A 23136-nucleotide genomic window follows, 5' to 3' on the forward strand; every position below is an offset into this window, starting at 1 on the left:
CAGGAATTCAAGGTTACAGTGAGCTGTGATCACACCACTACACTCCAGCCTGGGTGACAGGTTTTTTTTGAGACCCTATCTCAAAAAAAAAAGAAAAGAAAAATGGGATTTATAAAGCAAATCCCGTCTCCATTATAAAGTCACAAGTATATTCCTAAAAGGAAACAAATCTACCAAATTCCTGAACTTCTGAGGAGAAGGTGGTTATGATAGCTGCAGATCTATAATATACGCCAGGCCTTATAATATATCAGTGATACAACACCTGCCAGAATTGCAGTTACCATCTACCAATTCACTTTTCTTCTGGGGCTCTTTTAGAATGTGGAAGCTGTTTCCTTTCTCTCCCTCAGTATAGAATTCATTTACTCTTTTGTCAAGCCACTTACTCCACCTTGAACTTCCAAGACCCCATCTGTACTAAAAACAGAAACAAATTAATTGACCAACTAAAATATATGTGTGTGTGTGTGTATATATATATATACACACACACACACATATATATATACACAAAAAATTAGCCAGGCATGGTGGCGCATGCCTGTAGTCCCAGCTACTTGGGAGACTGAGGCAGAAGGATTGTTTGAGCCCAGGAGTTTGAGGTTGCTGTGAGCTAGGTTGATGCCACAACACTCTAGTCCAGGCAACAGAGTGAGAGTCTGACTCAAAAAAAATAAATAAATAAATAAAAGAGCAGAACTTATGTTTGTATAAAATGGAGCCCACATACAGCAGGGCGTGGCTTAGGGCCACATGCCGTGCTCTTTGGAAGCAAAGAAAAGGGGGGCAGTGGGGAGAGCAGGAAAGAAGATGGGCAGACAGGTGCAGCCCTCAGCAGGCGCCCTGCCTTCACAGCTCACCAGATGTGGCGGCTAAGGAGCCCACTGAGGAGCGAGCATGTATGTCATTTATAAGGGAATGGAATCACAACCTGTGACATAGAAAACAGTATGTCGACTTCGCCTGCAAGGCTGTCAGTTTAAACAGGAGAATGGTAAACTCTGGTGAAAATAATTATAGATTTCTGAAGCATTTATATTACTCCCTCCGCTGCCTCTCTTCCTTAATTCCTGAAATTTATATCATGACTGTATCTTCACCCCTTTCATTCAGGCATTCATTCATTTATCAAGTAATTATCGAGCACCTGCCGTGTGCTGGCACTCTTCAAGGCATTGGGCATACAGCAGGAAACGGAATGAAATCCTTGACTTTGTAGAGCTCACATTCATTCCAAGGAGGAAAGCAGACAAAAAATAGGGACATACATAACATGTCACATAACATGAAGTGCTAAGAAGAAAAATGAAGCAGGGGGAGATGGATAAAGAGTGGCAGGGGAGGAGGCTTTGCACTTCTATGTGTGATAGATGTGACCTGTCAACAGAGACATGATGGGGGTTTGGGAACAAACCTACCCGGAGCAGGAGCAGCAGCCAGGCAGAGGGGCAGGGAGGCAGTGACATGGGCCAGGAGCAGATCTCTGTCTCCTGCAGAATAGCGAGGCCGAGGCCGCAGAGTTGCTGGAGACAGTGAGTGAGGGAGAGAACAAAGGCAGATGGGGGATGGGGACCGCTCATGTTCAGGGGAGAGGGAAACCACGGGAGAGGGGGGTACGGGGATTACATATTTTAAAGAACAGTGAGGCAGAAGAATGAAGGGCCCTGACTTATGATTTAAACCAGGTTGTTCCAGCTGCAATGAGGGTAAAGGGTAGAAGCAGGGAAACCAATTAGGGAATTATTGGGAAAGTCCAGACCAGAGATGTGCACCAGAGTGGTTGAGATAGAGGTAGTGAGAAGCATCCTTGGCCTGGATACGTTCTGGAACCCCCGTTTCCTTCTTTACTTTGTTTTGTTCTCTTTAAAGTATGTAACCCCTTCCCTCACCCCTGAATAATAAAATTTGTATTTATATAGTTTTGGAGACCAGTGGCTTTGTTCTGGTTCCATCTTGGGTCATATTTAAAGCTTCCTCGGTACAGAGTTTGGCTCAGATCATGACAACACTGCTGCAGTTTACACATTTAGGAGGTGCTAGCATGGATGGGACCAGGGATCAACAAGTCCTAGGAAAGGGGTTCAAGGGCAGGATCTTCCCTGGTTTTGTTGATCTGGGAACTCAGCCATAAGCTTAGGCCTAGTACTGATCATGCCCAGAATGCTCTGAAAATGTTTCCTTGTGGAAATGGCTCTCATTGTTGGCAGTTTTATGGAGAGAAATGATACTGGCATGGAGAGCTGCCACCAAGGCAGTAGGCACTGCTGTGCTTTGGTAGTCTTGGTTGCTGACTAGTATTGTCCCTGTTGGCAGGGACAAACTGAGAGTCCCAGAATCAGTAGGTTCCCTAGAGGGCCTTCCATACAGTCTTTCCTTGCTGTTGAATGAATCTCTGCCATGATATATAATCATTTAGCCTCTGCTTCAAGAGTCTATAATCCATAGATCATAGAATGTCAGTGCTGGCAGTGACCTTAGAGATCATATTGGACTAGACCGCAGAAAACCAGGAGCCTGTACTCCCAGGCCCGTGTTCTTTCCACTCCATATGTCATCTCTGCAAATAAAGGGCAGCCCTTGCTGGTAGGATTACAGAGGCGGTCTCAATGTTTCTGTGTTCATCCCGTCACAGGATGTCTGGGTTTATTTGCCTTTTAATCCTAAACAGTAATGAATCCTTTCTTTTTGTTGTCAACCCCAGGGGTTGCCGTGCTCTCAGATGTGTACCCTGAGAGAATCTTGCCAGACCTCTTGGCTCAATATGATGGTGGAAAAGACAAGCACACGCCAGAGACCAGAATGAAAGTTGGAGAAGTCCTGATGCGAATTGTCAGGGCGTTAGGTGAGTTTTCCCATTCCTGTATATTTAAATATCTTGAACCATTGACATTTATGTTGTAAGTATTTTGTTCAGTTTGTTCCTTGTCTTTTAGTTTTATTCACATTTTGTTTCATTTTGGTTTTTTTTTTTTTTTTTTTTGAGACAGAGTCTCGCTTTCTTGCCTAGGCTAGAGTGAGTGCCATGGCGTCAGCCTAGCTCACAGCAACCTCAAACTCCTGGGCTCAAGCGATCCTGCTGCCTCAGCCTCCCGAGTAGCTGGGACTACAGGCACGAGCCACCATGCCCGGCTGATTTTTATATTATATATATTAGTTGGCCAATTAATTTCTTTCTATTTTTATGGTAGAGACGGGGTCTCACTCAGGCTGGTTTTGAATTCCTGACCTTGAGCAATCTGCCCGCCTCGGCCTCCCAGAGTGCTAGGATTACAGGCGTGAGCCACCGCGCCCGGCCTTTTTTTTTTTTTTTTTTTTTTTTTTTTTTTGAGATAGAGTCTCACTTTGTTGCCCAGGCTAGAGTGAGTGCCGTGGCGTCAGCCTAGCTCACAGCAACCTCAAACTCCTGGGCAGAAGCAATCCTCCTGCCTCAGCCTCCCAAGTAGCTGGGACTACAGGCATGCGCCACCATGCCCGGCTAATTTTTTCTATATATGTATTAGTTGGCCAATTAATTTCTTTCTATTTATAGTATAAGAGACGGGGTCTCGCTCTTGCTCAGGCTGGTTTTGAACTCCTGACCTGGAGCAATCCTCCCGCCTCAGCCTCCCAGAGTGCTAGGATTACAGGCCCGGCTCTCATTTTGTTTTTGAAATAATTTTTTATTTTGATGTAGGTAATTCTATCTTTTCCTTTATGGTTTCTCTCTTTACATAGAAAGGCTTTCCCAACCATAATTATGTAACTATGAATCTATCCATCTATATAATTTTGAGACGAGGTTTTGCTATGTTGCCCAGGCTGGACTTGAACTCCTGGGTCAGGCAATTCTCCCACCTCAGCCTTTTAAGTAGCTGAGACTACAGGGACATACCACTGCACCCAGCTTTATATATTGTTATCTCTACTTTTCAATGTTGAAAATATTGTGGAAGGATTTTGGTTTAGTCTCTTTTATTTAAGGAGTGATTCAGGGGTTTTTTGTACTTCTAGAAATGTAATCTTAACACATTGTTAAATTACCAATCATTCCAAATGTTTTTCCATCTGTTTCCTCACATGGGTCCAACGTCAATGTTGACAATAACCTCTGGACTGACTGTTGTATGTATTATATTGTTAAAAACTTCTTTAAAACCATAACATATTTACTCTTTAGTAATACTTTCCTAATAGTACTGTGCTCAAGATATTGAATAAGTAATTGAGATATTACTTGGTGAATAGAATTAAAGGAAAAGGGAATAAACCTGTGGGGATATTTCCTTGTAAGATTACCTGGGGAATTACTCTAATGTACAGTAAACTACACTCCTTTCTCACGTATACAATAAAGGTTGAGTATCCCTAATCGAAAAATCTGAAATTCAAAATGCTCCAAAATCCAAAACTTTTCGAGCGCCAACATAACACTCAAAGAAAATGCTCATTGAAGCATCTCAGATTTTGGATTTTAGGATTAGGGATGCTCAACTGGTAAGTATTCAGCAAATATTCCAAAATGCAAAAAACAGCAACAATAAAACACCCTTCTATCTCAAGTGTTTTGCATAGGGGATACTCAACCTGTATCTTTTTCTTTGGCAAACGTAGACAAACACTACCTAGTTCTTCTTTGTTCCTCTAGACCAGTGGTTCTCAAATAGGGGGTAAGGGGAGAAATATCCCTCAAAAATGCATCCCAGGGGACATTTGGCAATATCTGCAGACATTTTTGGTTGTTACAACTGGGTGGAGGAGCTTATTACTGGCACCTAGTTGGAACAGGTCCAGAATGTTGCTAAGCATCCTACAATTCACATGACATCTCTCTTCACAGCAAAGAACGATGTGGTTCAAAATGTCAATAAGGGCCCTGTTGAGATACTCTGTTCTAAAGCCTTATGGACCATTCTGTTTCTGCTTTTTATTTTTTAAATTAAAAAAAAAATTTTATTTTATTGATTGATTGAGACAGAATTTCTCTGTTACCCAGGCTACAATGCAATGGTATCATTATAGCTTACTGAAACCTCAAACTCCTGTGCTCAAGCAATTCTCCTACCTCAGCCTCCCGAGTAGCTGGGACTACAGGTGCATGCTACCACACCCAGCTAATTTTTCTATTTTTTTGTAGAGACGGGGTCTCACTCTTGCTCAAGCTGGTCTCAAACTCCTGGCCTTCAGCAGTCCTCCCACCTCAACCTTCCAAAGTGCTAGAAATCACAGGCATGAACCACCCACACCCGGCCTATTTCTGCTTTATAATATCACTCAGATGTGTTGGGTAAATCCCAGGCTGCAACATACAGCTAGGCAGTTTGTTCACAGTTGTACAGACTCCAAGGGTCATCCTTGTATGAATGGCATGCCCTGGAGTTACACAGTATACAACTCTGTCCTGCTCAAAGTTCATCCAAGCAGTAATCAACCCATGATCCCAGGTCTCTACCCGCCCATGTAGCTCCAGGATGAAGCCCGTATCTGACTTTAGAAAGCCTGTCGTCTGTCCAAAGAAGAACAAATTTAGTCCCAAATTCTGCTCTGACAACCACCTTCTTCCAGCCACTTGTAGAAAACAAAGGAAAAGTTGAATAATTGGATGTGTCTAGTGGGCTACTGTGAGTTCCAATTGGCTTAGCCTAGGAATTAAAATGAGGGGAGGAGTTTTTAAACAGCCACATAATATTTTGCAGTATGGATGTACCACAATTTGTACACCACTTATACAATCTTCCTCCGTGGATGAGCATTCACTTTTTTCTATTTTTTCCTGCAGTATGCAGCACTGCAGTATAAATTCTCATGTATGTGTGCTAATAAAAACATATTTTATATAAATGTATACGTATGTCTATTTTGTATATATACACATGTTAAAGCACTGGAACCTTTATTTCTGTTGGATTGTTATTTATCAAAGTAGAATTACTAGGTCAAAGGCTATTTCTATTTTAAATTGTTTATATACTGGCAGATTATTTCCTAAAATTGTGAGTGACATAGGGCTTTTTAAGCCATCTGCTATGTCCGTTGTCAAATAGAAAAAAAATCTTGAGAATTATGTTCTTTCAAATTGAATGGGCTAAGAAAGTCCTCTTTTTTGCGTTCTTTTGTCATTTGTCCTGATTGCAATGGGGGAAAAGGAAGTCTTAAGAAAACAAATATTTTTCTATTAACTTAAAAGTCTAGTCAAGGAATGATGAAATAGATAAATCACCTTTAGAAGTATCTTACTCAACAAAATTTGTTTCACAGGATCATAATCAAATACCTCAAGGGCATTCTAATTAGGTGGTTACCAGAAATTTTTTTTTCTTTTTTCTTTCTTTTCTTTTTTTTTTTTTTTTGAGACAGTCTCACTCTGTTGCCCTGGCCAGAGTGCTATAGCATCAGCCTAGCTCACAGCAACCCCAAACTCCTGTGCTCAAGCGATCCTTCTGCCTCAGCCTCCCATATAGGCATGCACTACCATGCCTGGCTAATTTTTTCTATATATTTTTAGTTGGCCAATTAATTTCTTTCTATTTATAGTAGAGACGGGTTTGGTCTCTACTTAGTTTGGTATGTATCTTTCATACCTTTCTTTGTACTCATACAGATATATACAAACATATATGGGCTTTCCCCCCCTCTTTTACAAAAACAGAATCTTTTTATTTATAATTACTATGTAATTTGCTTTCTTTGAAATCAACTGTATCAAGGTATAATTTACATACAATAAAATGGTCCCATTGTTAAGTGTACATTTCAATGAGGTTTGGTATAAACCCATGTAACCATCACCATAATCAAAATATAGAACATTTTCATCATCTCAAAAAGTTTCATTATACCTTGTTATTCTCCCATTCCACATCCCACTCCAGGTAACCAGAGATATGCTTCCTGTTATTTTAGATCACATTTGTCTTTTCTAGAGCTTCATGCCGATGGATTTATGCAGTATATGCCCTTTTGTGTCTGACTTCTTTTCCTTAGCATAATGTTTTTGAGATTTATCCACATTCCTTATATCAGTAGTTCACTACTTGTTATTCCTAAATGGTATTGCTTTGAATGAATATACCAGAAGTTGTTCATACATTTGCTTATGGATGGACATTCAGGTTGTTTCCAGTTTTGAGCTATTATCAGTATAGCTGCTATGAACGAATGTGCTGGTACAAATCTTTGTGTGAATGTATATATATATATTTTCATGTCAATACCTAGGAGTGGAATTGCTGGGTCATATAGTAGGTGTATAAGAAACTGCCACTATTTTCCAAAGTAGTTGTACCATTTTACATTCTGACTAGCTGTGTATGAGAGTTCCACTTGCTCTATATCTTCTCTAACTCTTAGTATCAATAGTTTTTTTCAGTTTTAGCCATTTTAATGGGTCAATAGTGGTATCTCATTGTGGTTTTTTTTTTTCTTTCTTTTTTTTTTCCCCCTCGGTTACCAGATGGAAAAGTGTTCAGTGTACTTTCATCAAAGCAATTCATTATGGGTTTAATATGTATTTTTCTGATGACTAATTATACTGAGCATCTTTTCATATGCTTATTTTCTATTTATCTCTTTTGTGAAGTAACTGTTGAGATCTTTTTCCATTTTTTAATTGGCTATTTCTCTTATTTTATTGAGTTGTAAGATTTCTTATATGTAGTAGAACCTCTCTTGACCCCATATCTTCTTCCAACTCTAGCTCTAATTCTCTGGTCTCCTCCAGAGTAAAACTCTTGGAAAAAGTTGTATGTGGCCAGGTGCCATGGCTCACCCCTGTAATTCTAGCACCTTGGGAGGATGAGGCAGGAGGATGGCTTGAGCCTAGGAGTTTGGGGTTGCAGTGAGCTATGATGATGCCACTGCACTCTAGCCCAGGAGACAGATCAAGACCCTGTCTCAAAAAAAAAAAAGAGAAGTTGTCTATACTTGCTTCTTCCCTTCCCATGCTCTTCCCAAGTCACTGTAATGGGACTTTCATCCCGAACATTCTCTTACCAAACTAAATATTAACAAAACCAATGATCAATTCTTCATCCTCCACCAAAAGCAAAGATATTACAAGGAAAAGTTTTGTTTCCTTTTTGTTTTGCTTCTTTTTGGTATATGTTTTCCTTTAATATCTTTGCTTTTGGTATTAGGGCAGTGCTGGCTTCATAAAACAATTTGAAAAGTGGCTCCTCACCTATTTTCTGGAAGAGTTTATATAGGATTGGTAATGTTTATTTCTAAAATTGTATTGAATTCACCTGTTAAGCCATCTGGTAGTTCCTCTATATGTGAAACTTTTTAAATTCAATTTCTTTAGAAGATATAGGGTTATTCAGATTTTCTGTTTCTTTTGGAGTCAGTTTTGTTAATCTGTGTTTTTTAAGGAATTTATATATTTCATCTAAGTTTTAAATTTATTAGCATAAAATTATTCATAGTATTCCTTTATTATCATTTTAATGGTTATAGGATTTATTGTGTTGTATATCCCCTTCCTTCATTCCTGATATTAGTAATTTATGCCTCGTCTCTTTTATTTTTTTACCTGAGCAATCTAGTTAGGAGTTTATCAATTACATTAACTTTCTTTTTAGAAGACCCAGCTTTTAGTTTAATTAATTTTCTGTATTGTTTTTAGTTTTCTGTTTCCTTGATTTTTCCCTCCTTATCTTTAATACTTCATTCTCTATTAGTTATCTGTAGCTGCAGAACAAATTACCTCAAAATGTAGTAGATTAAAACAGCAAACATCTATATAACAGTCTTTATAGATTCAAGAGTCCAGAAATGGCTTAGCTGGGTTCCTCTGCTCCGAGAGTCTCTCACAAGGCTGCAGTCAAGGTGTAGTCACATGGAGGAATCAGCTAAGGAGAGAGCCATTTTCAAGCTCTCACTGTCTTGGTTGCAGGATTCAGTTGTTTTGCAGGCTGTCGGACTGAAGGCTCAGCTCCTTGCTGACTGTTGACCAGTAATCACCCTTTATTCCTTGCCACCTGGGCTACTCCACGGGGCAGCTCACAACATGAACTCTGCCTTCCACAAGAGCAATCAAGCAAGAGAGAAAGGAAGGGCAAGCAAGATGTAACTTTGTAAACTAATTTCAAGGTTGACTTCCTATTACCTTTGTCATACTGAGTTTGTTAGAAATGAGTTGCTAAATTCAGCTTCCACTCAAGGATAGGGAATTACATAGAACATGAATACCAGGAGATGAGGATCAATGGGTGCCATTTTAGAGGCTGCCTATGTTGCCCAGACTGGTCTTGAACTCCTGGGCTCAAGTGATCCTCTCACCTCAGCCTTCCAAGTAGCTGGGACTAGAGGTGCATACCACCACACCTTGATAATTTTTTTTATTTTTTGTGGAGACAGGGTCTCACGATGTTGCCCAGGCTGGTCTCAAACTCTTGGCCTCAAGTCATCCTCCTGGATCAGCTTCCCAAAGTGCTGGGATTACCAACATGAGCCAGAGCCACCACATCCAGCCTAGGTTGACTTTAATGGGAACCATTGAAAGACTTTAGGGAGGGAGTAATTAATCATAATTACGTTTTAGCAAAATCTCTTTGGTCACTCTGAAGGACAACTTAGAATGGGACAAATCTCAAAGCAGAGAGACCTATTAGGATGTTGTTGGGCCAATAGATGACAGTGAATCTCAAATTAAGGATTACATGTGAGAAAGAAGGAAAGAAGATGTCCCCAGGTAAGAAAGGAAACATGAGAACAGAACAGAAGTGGGATCATGTGACAAGGATAGAGAACTGAGACTTAACCTGTCTCCCTGAAGAGGTTGTGTTGGCTACCTACTTTGGGGAAGTACAGCTACATGGGGGTGGATGGAGGAAAGTACCACAGAGAGTCTAGACTGACGTGATGGGCATATGGGAATCACCATAGATTCCTGCAGGAAGTAGCGTGTTGCAAGATGTGTAGGTTTGTGATTGGCAGGGGCATGAAAGATGCTGAGGAAAGGAGAGGCTGGAGCCAGAGAGATAGCTAGGGGGTGGTTGTGGTATTCCTTGGCACAAAGAGAGGAGCACTTTGATTAGAGGATTGTCTGTGAGAATGGTGAGAAAAGGTAGATATTATAGGCAATTCAGAGGAAGAAATGAGAGACTGTCATTTTTTTAACATTTAGTGGAGATGGAGTTATAATCCACCCAGCAACTGTTATTTTCATAGAGCTATTGAGAGGCTCAAATGGAATAATATAAATGAAGTCACTTATAAATATATGAATATCATTATAGAGATATATTTACCACTATATTAACTCCTGTGGTGGGGTTGCCAGATACCAAATTAGAGAGCTGGAACCATCTACAGTGGCAGCCATTGGGCAGATAAATAAGAATTTGACATATGGACTTAACCTTGGAGTGCGTTTTACCTGTATCAGAGGTGTGCACTGTGACCCTATAGTCATAACTTCCTTAAGTTCCTATCTTGATTCTTAACATTTAATAGAGTGGACAAGTTAATAACTTCTCTGTTCCAAGTGGAGGTAATTATAGTAACTACCTGATTGGGTGGTTATGAAATGAAATAAGATAATGTAGATAAAGTATTCAGTATCTTTTATGGTAAGGAGTGAATAAATATTGGTTGCTATTATTGTTATTTTGAGTGAGTACATCATATTCCTTCATTTTACCAAGGCAAAAGCCAACCCTAGTAAGTAGCCTTTCCATCCAGTAAAAAGTGTGATCATCCTGTCCTGCCCCAGGACAAAGATTCAAGTACATACATATGTTTCTTTGACAGCCCTTCGTTTTTTGCTTTAGGAGTTATTCATCTTTCCAAATCATTCTTATGTCCTTTTTTCCCCCCAAATCAAGCTTTGTATCCTACTTTAAGAAGCAGAAATCTTTACCTTTTATAATTAGATCTCTTTAAATAGATTCGCATAGATATTGCAGTTCTTTTCTAAAAATCACCAGCTGCAAGAATCCCTGGCTCAGGAGATACAAGATGCCATTGGCAAGGGGTCTTTTCTTTAAAGATAACTAATTATACTGAGATGTTTCAGCATTTTATTCTGCTGTTATTTTTATTTTCAGTGTCTTCATACTTTTTTCTTCTCATCTCACTCCTCTATTCCAATTTAGAATAAATTAAAGCATTCATCTGGATTCTACTTCAGTATATATGAGAAAGAACACTGGATAGTGAAGCACCTGGTTTTTCTCTTTCATTTACAGGTTTTGAAATAGATTTTTGCATTCATTTCAACTTATGGACTTGCAAGAGAGTAAACCAACAGTCTAATTGAAATATAGTATTCCCTTTAGGAAGAAAATAGAACTTAATTTCCCTCTTGTTGGATTTGATGTAGTAGGAATTGACTTACAGCACTTGAGGGCTGATCTGTTAATAATTTAAACATGAAGTTACAGTCTCAGACCCAGGCTTCCTGATTTATGTTTGTCAATATTATGAGACTAGCTAACTCTTGGGCATGCTTTAACGAGTTTGAACATTTATGTGGCAAATTAAATTAATTAAATCACTGGAATGGTTTTAATACTTCAATGATTACAGAATTGTAAAGAGAGTCTCCTTCATTTAGAATATCTAAATTTTCTCTTCTTTCATCTTTTAAAATAACTTACCACAAACCTGGAACTTTTCCTTCATTGAGATCACATTTCTAGACTTGACTTTGTTAATTTCATCCTTCCAGAAAGTTTCTGGAGACTGTTACTGTCTGGAGCACACCTTTCAGGAAAACTTAATATGTTTGTTTTATCAGTAACACAGGAGGTAGAGTCAGTTATTGTAGATTTTCCTGGTAGGGTGACTGTGTAAACTGAAAGCTTATTCACCAATTAAACTAACCTTGGAGTTCCAATGAGCTATTTAGATGGAATGAGTAACCTAGTTAATACATAACTGTAGAGGTCTTGGCATCTCCTGTTTCAAACTTTGTTGCTGTGTTACTTTTAGTTCATTGAGTTGCCAAAAATCCACTGATACAAAGCATTTCCTGTACATTGTTTTACTCTAAAAGGTATTTTTATCTGTGGTGGTTATTTGCACATCACTCTGTTTTCTGAAGAAATGGAAAGAAAGAAAACATCCTTTTGCAAGCTGAAGTATAAAGTAGTGCTTGCCTCTTTTGCACTTCTCCCATCATTTAAAACTTCCCTCTGCAGGTCCTTACCCAAATTTGACCATTGCTCGAAATTTCAGAAATTGTTCTACCTTCAAATCTTTCTCACACTTTCTTGGCCTACAATCAGGAGGTAGCAAGTATGTTAATATTTACTAAGGGGTGGATGGCAGCCTCATATTGTGTTGCTTTTCCTGGGATTATTTTGCATTTTTAATAAGAAGGCTATCTAAAGGAATGAAGTTCAAATGATTAAATAAAATATGAGGCAACACAGTTTGCTAATAGAAGAAATATTCAGAGGCAAGAAAGCCTCACTCTTCAAAATATTCTTGGTAGGTTACTTGCTCTAACAGTAGTCCCAGTAATAAGTTTTTTGTTATTGTTTAATAATTCATCCCATGGGGATTTTCCCATGGTCATATCTAAGCCTCGTACAGTGTCTGCATGCAATTTGCATCCAAGTCTTTCTGCTTGTGTGGTCTGTGTGTGACCATGAAAGGTTAGCCCCTGAAGTCTTTGCTAACCTATTGCTAGTTCAGGATCACCTCTTGGTTACATTACCTTAAAGAGGATAACAGCATGAACGAAAAAACAAAAGTAGCAGATCAATAATTAGCCTCGGTGAGGAAAATGAGTCCTGACATGTAGACACCGGTAGGGGGAAATCTATGTGGGGACTACCCAGCATTCCTGCCCAGTGACTGCTGTGACCTGCCTGCCCGGCAAGCCCCATCAAGACCAGAAGATGGCTTTGGCTCCAACACTCTGTGGTGGCCTAATATGTGCATCAGTACAGGGATTTAGCAGCTTTCACAAGGCCATTTATCAGTCATCTCTTGTGATTAGGAAATCGGAAGTGTTCAGTTCTTTCCACTTTTGAAAATGGGAAAGAAGAGGGGAATTTTTCCTTCTCTTCAGGCTAGAATGAATAGGATTCCAGCCCTTCACCAAGACTATTAAGTGATAATTCTGCTGTTTGCCCATAGACTAGAGGCACTTATTCCCATTGTACCGTATTGTTTATGCACCATATTAAGACTTAAGTCACTGGCTTCTCTTCTGTGTATGCCTTATACAGTTAAACAAAGAAAGATGAAAATTGCAAAGACCTTGAAATGTCATAGATGTGGGGCAATCTGTTGGCCACACTTACGTCCTTTGTTTTAGAACGGAAGTTCCTGCTGTTCTTAATGGAGAGCCAAGTAAAAGTCCTGGTGGCTGTAGAAAGAGCCCTCTGCCTGGGAAATAGGAGTTTGGTTTTGAGAACTTGCCTGCCTCTCAGAAACCTAGGATAGGGCTCTTTCAAATTCTACTTTGCATGTGTGATACAGGGTTAATTATATTTTTCTCTACCTACCTCACATTCTTGTGAGGCTCAAACAAGATGATAGGCACAAAAGTACTTTGCAGATAAAGAGGCTTATAAACACACACAACGTTGTTTTATTCTACAGCATTTTATTTCTGGGCTGCACTGGATCTGCCTATTTTATATTAATTAAGATGTCCCTCCTGTTCATAAAAGGCTATGTGGAGAAAGAGGGAAACTGCGGTTAGAGAAGAGATGATTCCCCCAAGCTGCTGGGAAAATTCAAGGCTGCAAAAGTAACTGTTATTAATAGATCAAAATTTACCTGTGAATTTTTTAATGATGTCATCAAAAATTAATTGCATTTAAGTTACTTAATTCTCTAAATGGCTTTTGGAGAGGAAATCCTGCCTGTTGGATCTGCTTTGTCAATCTAATTTCCTTCTGACCTTGACAGAAATTGTAATCTCTGTCAACTCTGGCCCACACGTGGCAATAAGTTGTTATTTGTGAGATGTTGCAAGAAACCAGTCAATTCTTCTACTGTATTTCTTTTGGTAGTGAGGTAGAGAGTTCTAGGCCTTGAAATGCAGGAAAAACGAGCTGTTGTTAGCAAGGACAAAAAAGGGCACATCTCAGATTCCTATTCCTGACTTTAAAAAAAAAGGCACATGAAGAAGATGAAGAGAGTCAGATCTATATTGTGTCTCCTGTTTCTTCGTGGCCTGGATCAGCAAGAGTATTGCTGCCAGGGCCCGTGGTCCTCCGGGTGTCTCCTCTAGGGACCTGCACACTCTAATTCCCAAATGAATGGGAAGCTAAGATGGGAGGAAAAGTAGTTCATCTGGATCTCTCTCTCTCTCTCTTTTTAAAATTTCAGTAGATTTAGGGGGTGCAAGTGTTTTTTGTTACACAGATGAATTGTATAATGCTGAAATCAGGGCTTTGGGTTGTACCCATCACCAAAATAGTGGACATTGTACCATTGTACCAAAATAGTGGACATTGTACATTTTTAGCCCTCACCCCCCACCCATGGATCCCTTTCTTCAGTAACTGATTTGGTGAAATGAAACATGTAGTCACACAGAGATCCAATTATTGAGACAACCAGGATTGCAACAGATAGATGTCTTGTCAGGAGAACGGGAAAAGCTGCCTCAAATCCAGTCTCTTCCACTAAGGGAAATCACAGGCTTTTTAAGGAGGGGCCACGTGCCTTGGAGCAGGTGGAGGGAGGTGGTGAGTGCTGGCATCAGGAAAGCTGCCCTGGAGCCTTCAGAATGTCAACTCCTTTGCCTTGTAGAAAATTCACCATTTCAGGCCGGTGCGGTGGGTCATGCCTATAATGTCAGCACTTTGGGAGGCAGAGGGGGGAGGATCACTTGAGGCTAAGAGTTCCAGTCCATCATTTCTAGGAAACAACGCAAAGGGTCAAGTAGTTGCTTAAGGGAGAGGATTATAAAACAGGGTTCATGGAGCCGGTTAAAAATATGTGTTGTATCCTTTGACCATTTTACACCTTTACCTTTTGTTCCCCTCAAAATATCTAATATCAAACTGCAAGTACGGAAAGTGCAGTCCCGGAGAAAGGAAGAACATACTCGAACTAGTAAGATTACAGGGGGGATATAAACACCGTAATTGAGATCTGGAGTCCGGAAAGATAAGATTAAGGGTCACAGCTATGCAGATATCTATCTTCACTGGTCCATAAGAGGAAATGAAATAAAGAGCAAAAGAGATTTGGATTGGCCAAAACTAAAAGGCCGGACGGAGCACAAAGGTTTTTAAATTCTGGCAGAAGTCTTAACTATCCCTGGGTTAATATTTGTCAAGTGTGGTTTGACACAGCCGTACCCAGAGATGGGATATTGGACCACATGGCTCACTATACGTAAGGACCTCCAAGAGTCTAAATCTGCAATATTTTTCTTGCCTCTGTTAAGAGACTTAAATTACACTGATCTTTAAAAACAAAACAGAAGAAATGAAAATTTAGAAGGTTTTTTGTTTTTTAAGAGACAAGGTCTCACTGTATTGCCCAGGCTGACCTCAAACTCTTAGGTTCCAGAGATCCTCCCTCCTCAGCCTCACAGCACCATCTTTTACTGACAAATAAGGGAGTGAAGAGCCTGTAGGAGCAATGCCATTGTCAAGGCAGTGAGAAAGCTCTGGGCTATGCTCAGCTGGTGGTGGAGGCAGGACTTGGTTACTGTACTGGGCACATCACCAAAGAATCCAGATCTCCTGCCTCTTCGTGTTTGAGGGGAGCAACCATTGTGAATCATCTATGAGATAGCCCCAAGTCTAATTAGTCTCTGCAATTTTGGAAGGCAGTTTCTGCTTATGTACGTAGACCTGTTCTTTTCTAGTATGTGAATATTTTTATATATGGCTTCTTTTTTCCCTGCTTTATTGAAAAATAGATTCTTCAGTCCTCTTCTTCCCCTCTCACTCTCAAAACTTACTTTTTTTTTTTTTTTTTTTTTTTTTTTTTTTTGAGACAGAGTCTCGCTTTGTTGCCCAGGCTAGAGTGAGTGCCGTGGCGTCCTAGCTCACAGCAACCTCAAACTCCTGGGCTCGAGTGATCCTTCTGCCTCAGCCTCCCGGGTAGCTGGGACTACAGGCATGCGCCACCATGCCCGGCTAATTTTTTCTATATATATCAGTTGGCCAATTAATTTCTTTCTATTTATAGTAGAGACGGGGTCTCGCTCTTGCTCAGGCTGGTTTTGAACTCCTGACCTTGAGCAATCCGCCCGCCTCGGCCTCCCAAGAGCTAGGATTACAGGCGTGAGCCACAGCGCCCGGCCTCAAAACTTACTTTAAAAAACAAGCAAACAAACAAACAAAAACAGCTCCTTCATCTCTAAATCTCAGTGCCCCATGGAGTCCCTTGTACACAGTGAGTACACATTAAATATTTTCACTGAATTGGCTAGATGGAAGGATATTTCTTAAACTGGAGTTTAGGGGTTAATTTCTGATATATTTTCAGAGGTCTGAGAATTCTTTAAAAGCATTTTAAAAATTTTGTGTTTTTATTTTAATGATGGATCCACATTATAATCAAGTTGCACTGCACAATTTCTGTGCACATGTTTGTGTTTGAGAAACATTGGAATAAAATATCACTCAGAATATATGTAAACTTCTGATTACAGAGCAGTGCTGGCTGTAAGTGATCATTCAATTTTTGGAAAATATAATTGGTTTTACCCAGCAGCCTCTTTACCAACAGCATAGGATATTCCCTAGTTACTTCGTACTCTTGGTAGACAGAAGAGAGGGTTAGGAATGGTTTTACCTGTGTTCATTTCTGTGTCTCAAAAAAAAAAAAGAAGAAGAAGAAGAAGAAATAGGGGAGATAGGAAAGAAGGAAGAAGGAAGAGGGTCCCCATTCATTAATAGAGTTTTAAAAGGATGGTGTAAGAATTTGGCCAAGAGTGGAATTTTTCTTCTCACTTGATTTTTCTCAATTTTACTTTTATGAATGGTTTCAGTGAACTACAGGTATGGTTGAGCCCTTCAAATCAGCAGATCGCCTGACTCCAAAAGTTTATTGTGTTAATTCAGATTTGATAGCACCCCTCCACTATGTAATTGTCTCTGCTTGCAAGTATCTCACATCCTTTATGGAAGAAGGGGGGATTTGATATACATAAATGAAATCTATGCTTCAAAGTACCATTGAAAAGCTTGATGAAAAATCTTCCAAATCCTAATTTGTTAAAAGAATCTTTTCACAATGCCATAATTGATACAGGCAAATCGCAGGCAGGTTAAAATTTTTTCAGCTCTGTCTTTTCATATGCGTTTGATTTTTCACCCTCTACAGCAGCTCCTTTTTATCATGTTTATTCCAACAAATCTAGATCCTTCACTGGCTTTCTTGAACACACAGCTGTTTGCTTCTCAATAAGGTTGATTATCTCTGGCTTCCTGAAAAGAATACGGAGATGCAAAGAGCCAGGTGTTGTCATTACTGCTGCACAAAGTAAAAGCCATTAGAGTGAGACTAAGATAAACCCCACTGACTAGAATACTTGAATAAGTGTGTAAAAGTGGGCTTGGATTTACTATGTTCATTTCCCTGAAGCTGTTTGGAAATGCCTGAGGAAAAGATGGTAAACTCTCCAACTTCAGTTTCATGGATATCTTTTAGTCTAAATACTGTAGTCTGTGGTGAGTACTTTCTGAAAATGGGGGTGGGGGAATTTGGAAATTAATACCATTTTTTGTAAAAGCCATATAATATGCATATTTTTTAGGAAACAACGAGATAGTAATGAATTTTTGCCCTTGTCAGGGGGCAAATGTATGCCATCTTCCAGACAAAAAGTAAATTAGGGTATTGGAGGCTTGTGGTTCAAATAAGTTTCTACTAAAGCAATAAGAATATCTCATTTGAGTAAAGAAAAATACGAAGGAAAAAAAAGCCAAGAAAACCCTCCTGCGTGGGATAATTGTGGTTTTGTATGCTTAATCACAAACTAAAGAATAGTAGTAGGCATCCCAGAGCCCCAGATTTTAATTCATAATCAAATGGATTAACCAATAGTTGGGAAATATACTCAACATATAACCCCTTCACACAAGCTACTACTGTAAATAGTTACTCATCTTTTTTTAAAAATAGGTTGGCAAATGTATAAAGATGACTTAGCTCTTTGGGAAAGTCATATGTATATATGCTGATACAAGAATCATACTGTACAACAGACTATTGTCCCAGTTAAAATTGTATTAGAAGAAAGAAAAGTATTGGGTTTAATTCTTTCTTTTGTTATACTTTGGTTATAAAACCGACTTTTCAAGTCATTTAAAAAATATGTACTGTCTTAAATTCTTTTGTTTTGACAAATCTGACTTTTCTGGTGTTTCATATTGATAGGCATAGAACTGACATAGAAGTGTTCTACGACTTTAAAGAGCATTCCAGTTTTCATATTATATCTGTTAGAATGCTTTTGGCCGCAGGTAACAGAAATTCCCAACTCATGTGGCTTAATAAGGAATGAATTATCACACATAGCAAAAAGTCCAGGATTGGTAATTCTTTAGCATAATGAAGCATTCAAGACTTTAGCATTCAAGACTTATATTCTTTTTATCTTTCTGCTCTGCCAGCCTCAGCTTATAGGCCTTACCCTGTAGTCCTTCATGGCTTCAAGTTGGCTGCAGCAACTCAAGGCAACTCTAATATCCTTGTATTAGTCAAAGGCAAAGAGTTTTCTCAGAGTCTCCCAGAAGACTTTCCTTCACACCTCATTGTCCAGAACTGGGTCATATGCCCATACCTAGACCAATCCAAAGGAGGTGTCCACCATGATTCACTTAGACCAGTTAAGACCATAGCCTGAATCACATGGGGAAAGGTGGCAAAAGGTGGGTATTTGAATAGCATTAGAGTGCTGTTTGCAAAGAAGAATGGAAGAATGCCAATGAGATGCACACAAAAAAATTTGACATATATAGAGTCCTAAAGCTCAAATTAAGAACCCCTTATGCAGGATCTTTAAATTCAATGCCTGTGTCAAATTGCAACCCTGGAAGCTATATCCTTTGACTACGTGCAGACTACGTGCATTCATTTTGTTCTCCATAGAAAGCTGATCTGGCTGACTCCCACCTGGAGAAGCCTGAGATACAATACAGTCTTGAGACCTAAGTCACATGGCATGATAGGAGCAAGGGGAGGGAAGATCAGTCAGAGGCTAACAGAGCCCCAGGAAATGGGGACAAAGCTATAAATACCCAAAGAAGACCAGGTTTGACAGATCTAGGCTATGTATGTGAGGCCTACTGGAGATCCAGACTGTGGAGAAGATGATGGCAAGGCACTTAGAGAAATTCAGAGTGGATGGAGTGAGTGTTTCAGCTCTTCCAGTCCAACAGCAAGTGGGCCCAGAGGCAGCTGCCTGGGCACAGTGCAGGGTCTAGAGAGGCTGACCCTCCCACTGGCTCCTTGAGTATAGTGGGGGGTGAGTTGGTAGAGCATATAGTTTAATGGATGTTCATTGTGAAATAAGTAATGAACCTCAGGGCAGGAATTTACATAAATGGAACATTAAGCTGTGGTGTTGTTAATGTCTTGGTATGTTCTAGACTTATATGGTAGGTCAGTATAAGAAACAGTCCAGTGATTTCTATATTGAATATAAAACTTCTGTTGTCCATTCTGTTCTTCGCTTTTCCCCCAGGTCTTCACACAACTTGTTCCTTGAGGTCTTCTCCTGAGAGCTTTTCCCTGAGCCCTCACGCCCGCCCTGCTCTCAAGCTCCCACCTTCCTTAACTTTCTTCCTAGCCTTAATTGCTGCTGGAAATTTTATTTCTTTATTATTGTCTTCCTCACCCTTGAGAAGGAGGCTCCATGACGATGAGAAGTTTGCTTTCTTCTTCATGCTGTATTGTACCCAGTACTGAGAACACTGGGACCCTGCAATGTTGTTGGGCACTCGAGATTTGCTGGATGAAGGAATGAGATACCTGTTCATGTTCTTCCTAAAGCTATTCTCTCCTAATGCGTTGATATTCCTCCTTTTATTGGATAATCAAAGCTGTGTTCCGATTCCTTTTCTGCCGTAGCTACCAGGAATTGCTAAACTAAATTTTGGGTTCATTTGCAGTAACCATTTTTACATCCCTCCTCTCACTTACTGTAGAGCTTTTAAAATACTTTATTTTAATGATACATGGTTTCAATATTACTTATTACAAATTGCCTCAAGTCCTATACGGAAGTAAATGAGGATTGAATAATAATAAGTGAACTGGCTCATTCAAGAGTAACAGAGGGAGGCATCAAAAAGAACAGCATGCTTTTGAGTCTGAGTGAACAAGATAGTACTGGAGCTGTTGTTAATAGCATAGGAACCAGATCAAACATTACTCATAAAAACCTCTGTATCGTTTTGGCAAATCCCACTCCATTGTTATTGTGTGGTCAGTTTTTTTCCTCTTCCCCATCAGGCTGTGGATGTCATGGAGACAGGGACTGTGTCTTTCTTGTTTATAATTGGCACCCCAGGGCCTAGCATAGCACCTGGCACATTGTATATATAGTTAATCAATATTTGATAAATTAACGTAATGTGTGTTTTCTTTCCATTTATGTTTAACTTTAAATACCTACATTAGTAATATGAACTTGTTTCTCGGGCACTCTCAACCTGTAATTTCCCTTCTCTTCGGATTTCCAAACTTCTTTTATGTTCCTTCCCTTCCTTCCTGACAAGGAGCCTTCTTCCTTTAACCATAACAGCCTCCCACTCCAGGGCTCTTGAATGTATGCTTTTTCTTTTCTTCCCTAGTCTCCAAAATCTGATTTTCCCCATGACCAAACCAAAAGTGACTCATCAACTCAGACTTCCCACTGGGAGGGGCCTGAGAAGTCATCTTGTCCAACTGGCTCCTCCCACTTGCTCCAGAGAAATGAAGTGGATTGACCAAGGTCACCCTGTTCATTGGCAGTAGGGCCAAAGTGAGAACACAGATCTCTTAACTCAGGACCCACTTATCCCGCTGCAGAGCAAGCAAGCCTCTTCCTAACTCCAGACATAGAATGTACTACAACAAACGTAGAAAAGTACATTTTACTTTTAGTTGAAAGTATCTTAAATGCAGTATATTGTAGGTGTTAATCATCAGTTTGTTTGAGCCCAGCTCTATTTACTCTTCAGACAAGTTGTTAAAGTTCTCTGTGTTAGTGTATATCCTTTCTTTTTTTCTTTGTATTTGTGTATTTAATTTACATATTTAAATCTGTAAGTTTGGTTTGTTAATAGTGGGAGAAGTTGTGTATGCATTTTTACATACATAAATGGAATATACTGGTTCTGTTAGTTTCTTTTGCTTGACAGTGTCTTGAGGAGACATTTCATGTGAGTGTATCTAATTCTGCCCTGTTCCCTATAACAACTGACTGCGTAGTATTCTATAATATGGGTAAACCGTGGCTATCTAACCACTTCCATTATGTTTAGTTTATTTCTTCTCATTTTTCACTCTTACAATTCTGTAGGAAAGTCTTTATGCAGATACCGTTGTGCATATATGTAATTACCTCTCTAGGATAAATAACCAAAATTGTGGGCTCCCACCTGTAATCCTAGCACTCTAGGAGGCCCAGGTGGGAGGATTGCTTGAGCTCAGGAGTTCAAAACCAGCCTGAGCTAGAGTGAGACGCCGTCTCTACTAAAAATAGAAAAATTAGCCAGGCACGGTGGCATGTACTTATAGTCCCAGGTACTTGGGAGGCTGAGGCAGGATTGCTTGAGCCCAGGAGTTTGAGATTACAGTGAGCTATGATGATGCCACAGCACGCTAGCCCGGGCAACAGAGGGAGACTCAGTCTTAAAAAAAAAACCAAAGCTGGGAATGTGAAGAGTGGGTTAGAGTATGCATAAGTCCCCTCTTTTCCATTCTGAAAATGGGCTGTGGCTGAGTCACCACTGATTCAATCTTGGCAACATATGTTGATATTAACAGGGCAGAGGGTGAGGCTTATGACTGCACGTAGGGTATTAGGAACTGGGTGCACTTTGAAGAAATTACTCCTTCACCTTTTTCTTATACTGTATGGAAGGTACGTTGTGTTCTTGACCTCGAGGGGAAAACAGAAACAAACACAAAAAACCAACCTTCTCCTCTTCCCTCCAAGGAGCTGAGATTAGTGAAGTGATGCTGTCTAAGCAAGCCCTACCTGACCCTATGATGGCATTTAACACACAGCACTATCACTGTCAGTGTGTCTGTGTCTATACACATCGCCTAAACTCCGGGCTTCTTAAAGGGTATAAAGGTGATGTTTTATCAGTTTTTGTGTACCCAGAAAATCAACGTGGTACCTAGCACATAATTATGTTTGGCTGAATAAATGAATGAATTCAATTCAACATTACCATTTGTTGTGTACCTAGTACAGTCCTGTGTTGCTTAACAACAGGGATACGTTCTGAGAAACGTGTCTGTTTGGCAATTTTATCATTGTGTGAACATCGTAGGGTGTACTTACACAAACCTAGATGCTATATATATTTTTATTTATATATATTTTTCATATCGAAAACTAAATGTCCCAGCATCATTACTGAACATCAGTTATTTTCCCTACTTGATCTGCAGATCTGCAGTATCAAGTGCCACATACTGAGTTTCTATATATGCACAATTATAATCTTATGGGACTATTGTCATGTAGGCAGTCCGCCATTGACGGAAACATCTTTATGCCGCACAGGACTGAATATATACAAAGACTGCTAAGAACTGATGGGATCAGAGATGAAGCAGTCTAAGTTCTACCCTCAAGGAATTTATAGTCTTGTGGGAAGAATATAGGCTTAAAACATTCAGGAATCAAGGTATTAATGACAAATGTTATTTAAGCCAAAGTGACTTAAGTACAGGGACTTTCAAGGAGGACTGATTGAAGGTGACTAAGAGGATGAAGAAGGTTCCCCAAAGGAAGTGTTGTTTGAACTGGGCCTGATTGGACAGGTCAGTGACTGTTCAGTATAGGCTGTCATTTTGGCGATTAATAATAGGTGACTAGGCCGGGCACAGTGGCTCACACCTATAATCCTAGCATTCTGGGAGGCTGAGGCACAAGGATTGCTTGAGGCCAGGAATTCTAGACCAGCCCGAGCAAAAGCCATACCACATCTCTACAAAAAATAGAAAAATTACCAGAGAGTGGTGGTGCATGCCTGTAGTCCCAGCTACTCAGGAGGCTGAGGC

At 39.8% G+C, this 23136-nt stretch overlaps 1 protein-coding gene across 2 annotated transcripts in view; it reads left to right on the forward strand.

Moving 5' to 3' along the window:
- The window catches only part of TANGO6 (transport and golgi organization 6 homolog), a 172031-nt gene that overhangs the window by 105292 nt on the left and 43603 nt on the right, over positions 1-23136 (forward strand). For both annotated transcript variants that reach the window (XM_075995744.1, XM_075995745.1), the window contains one exon: positions 2705-2845. In XM_075995744.1, the coding sequence (XP_075851859.1) occupies positions 2705-2845 (141 nt within the window). The remainder of the gene's footprint in view (positions 1-2704; positions 2846-23136) is intronic.

Source organism: Microcebus murinus, chromosome 20 (genome assembly GCF_040939455.1).
Source record: "Microcebus murinus isolate Inina chromosome 20, M.murinus_Inina_mat1.0, whole genome shotgun sequence".
NCBI lineage: Eukaryota > Metazoa > Chordata > Mammalia > Primates > Cheirogaleidae > Microcebus > Microcebus murinus.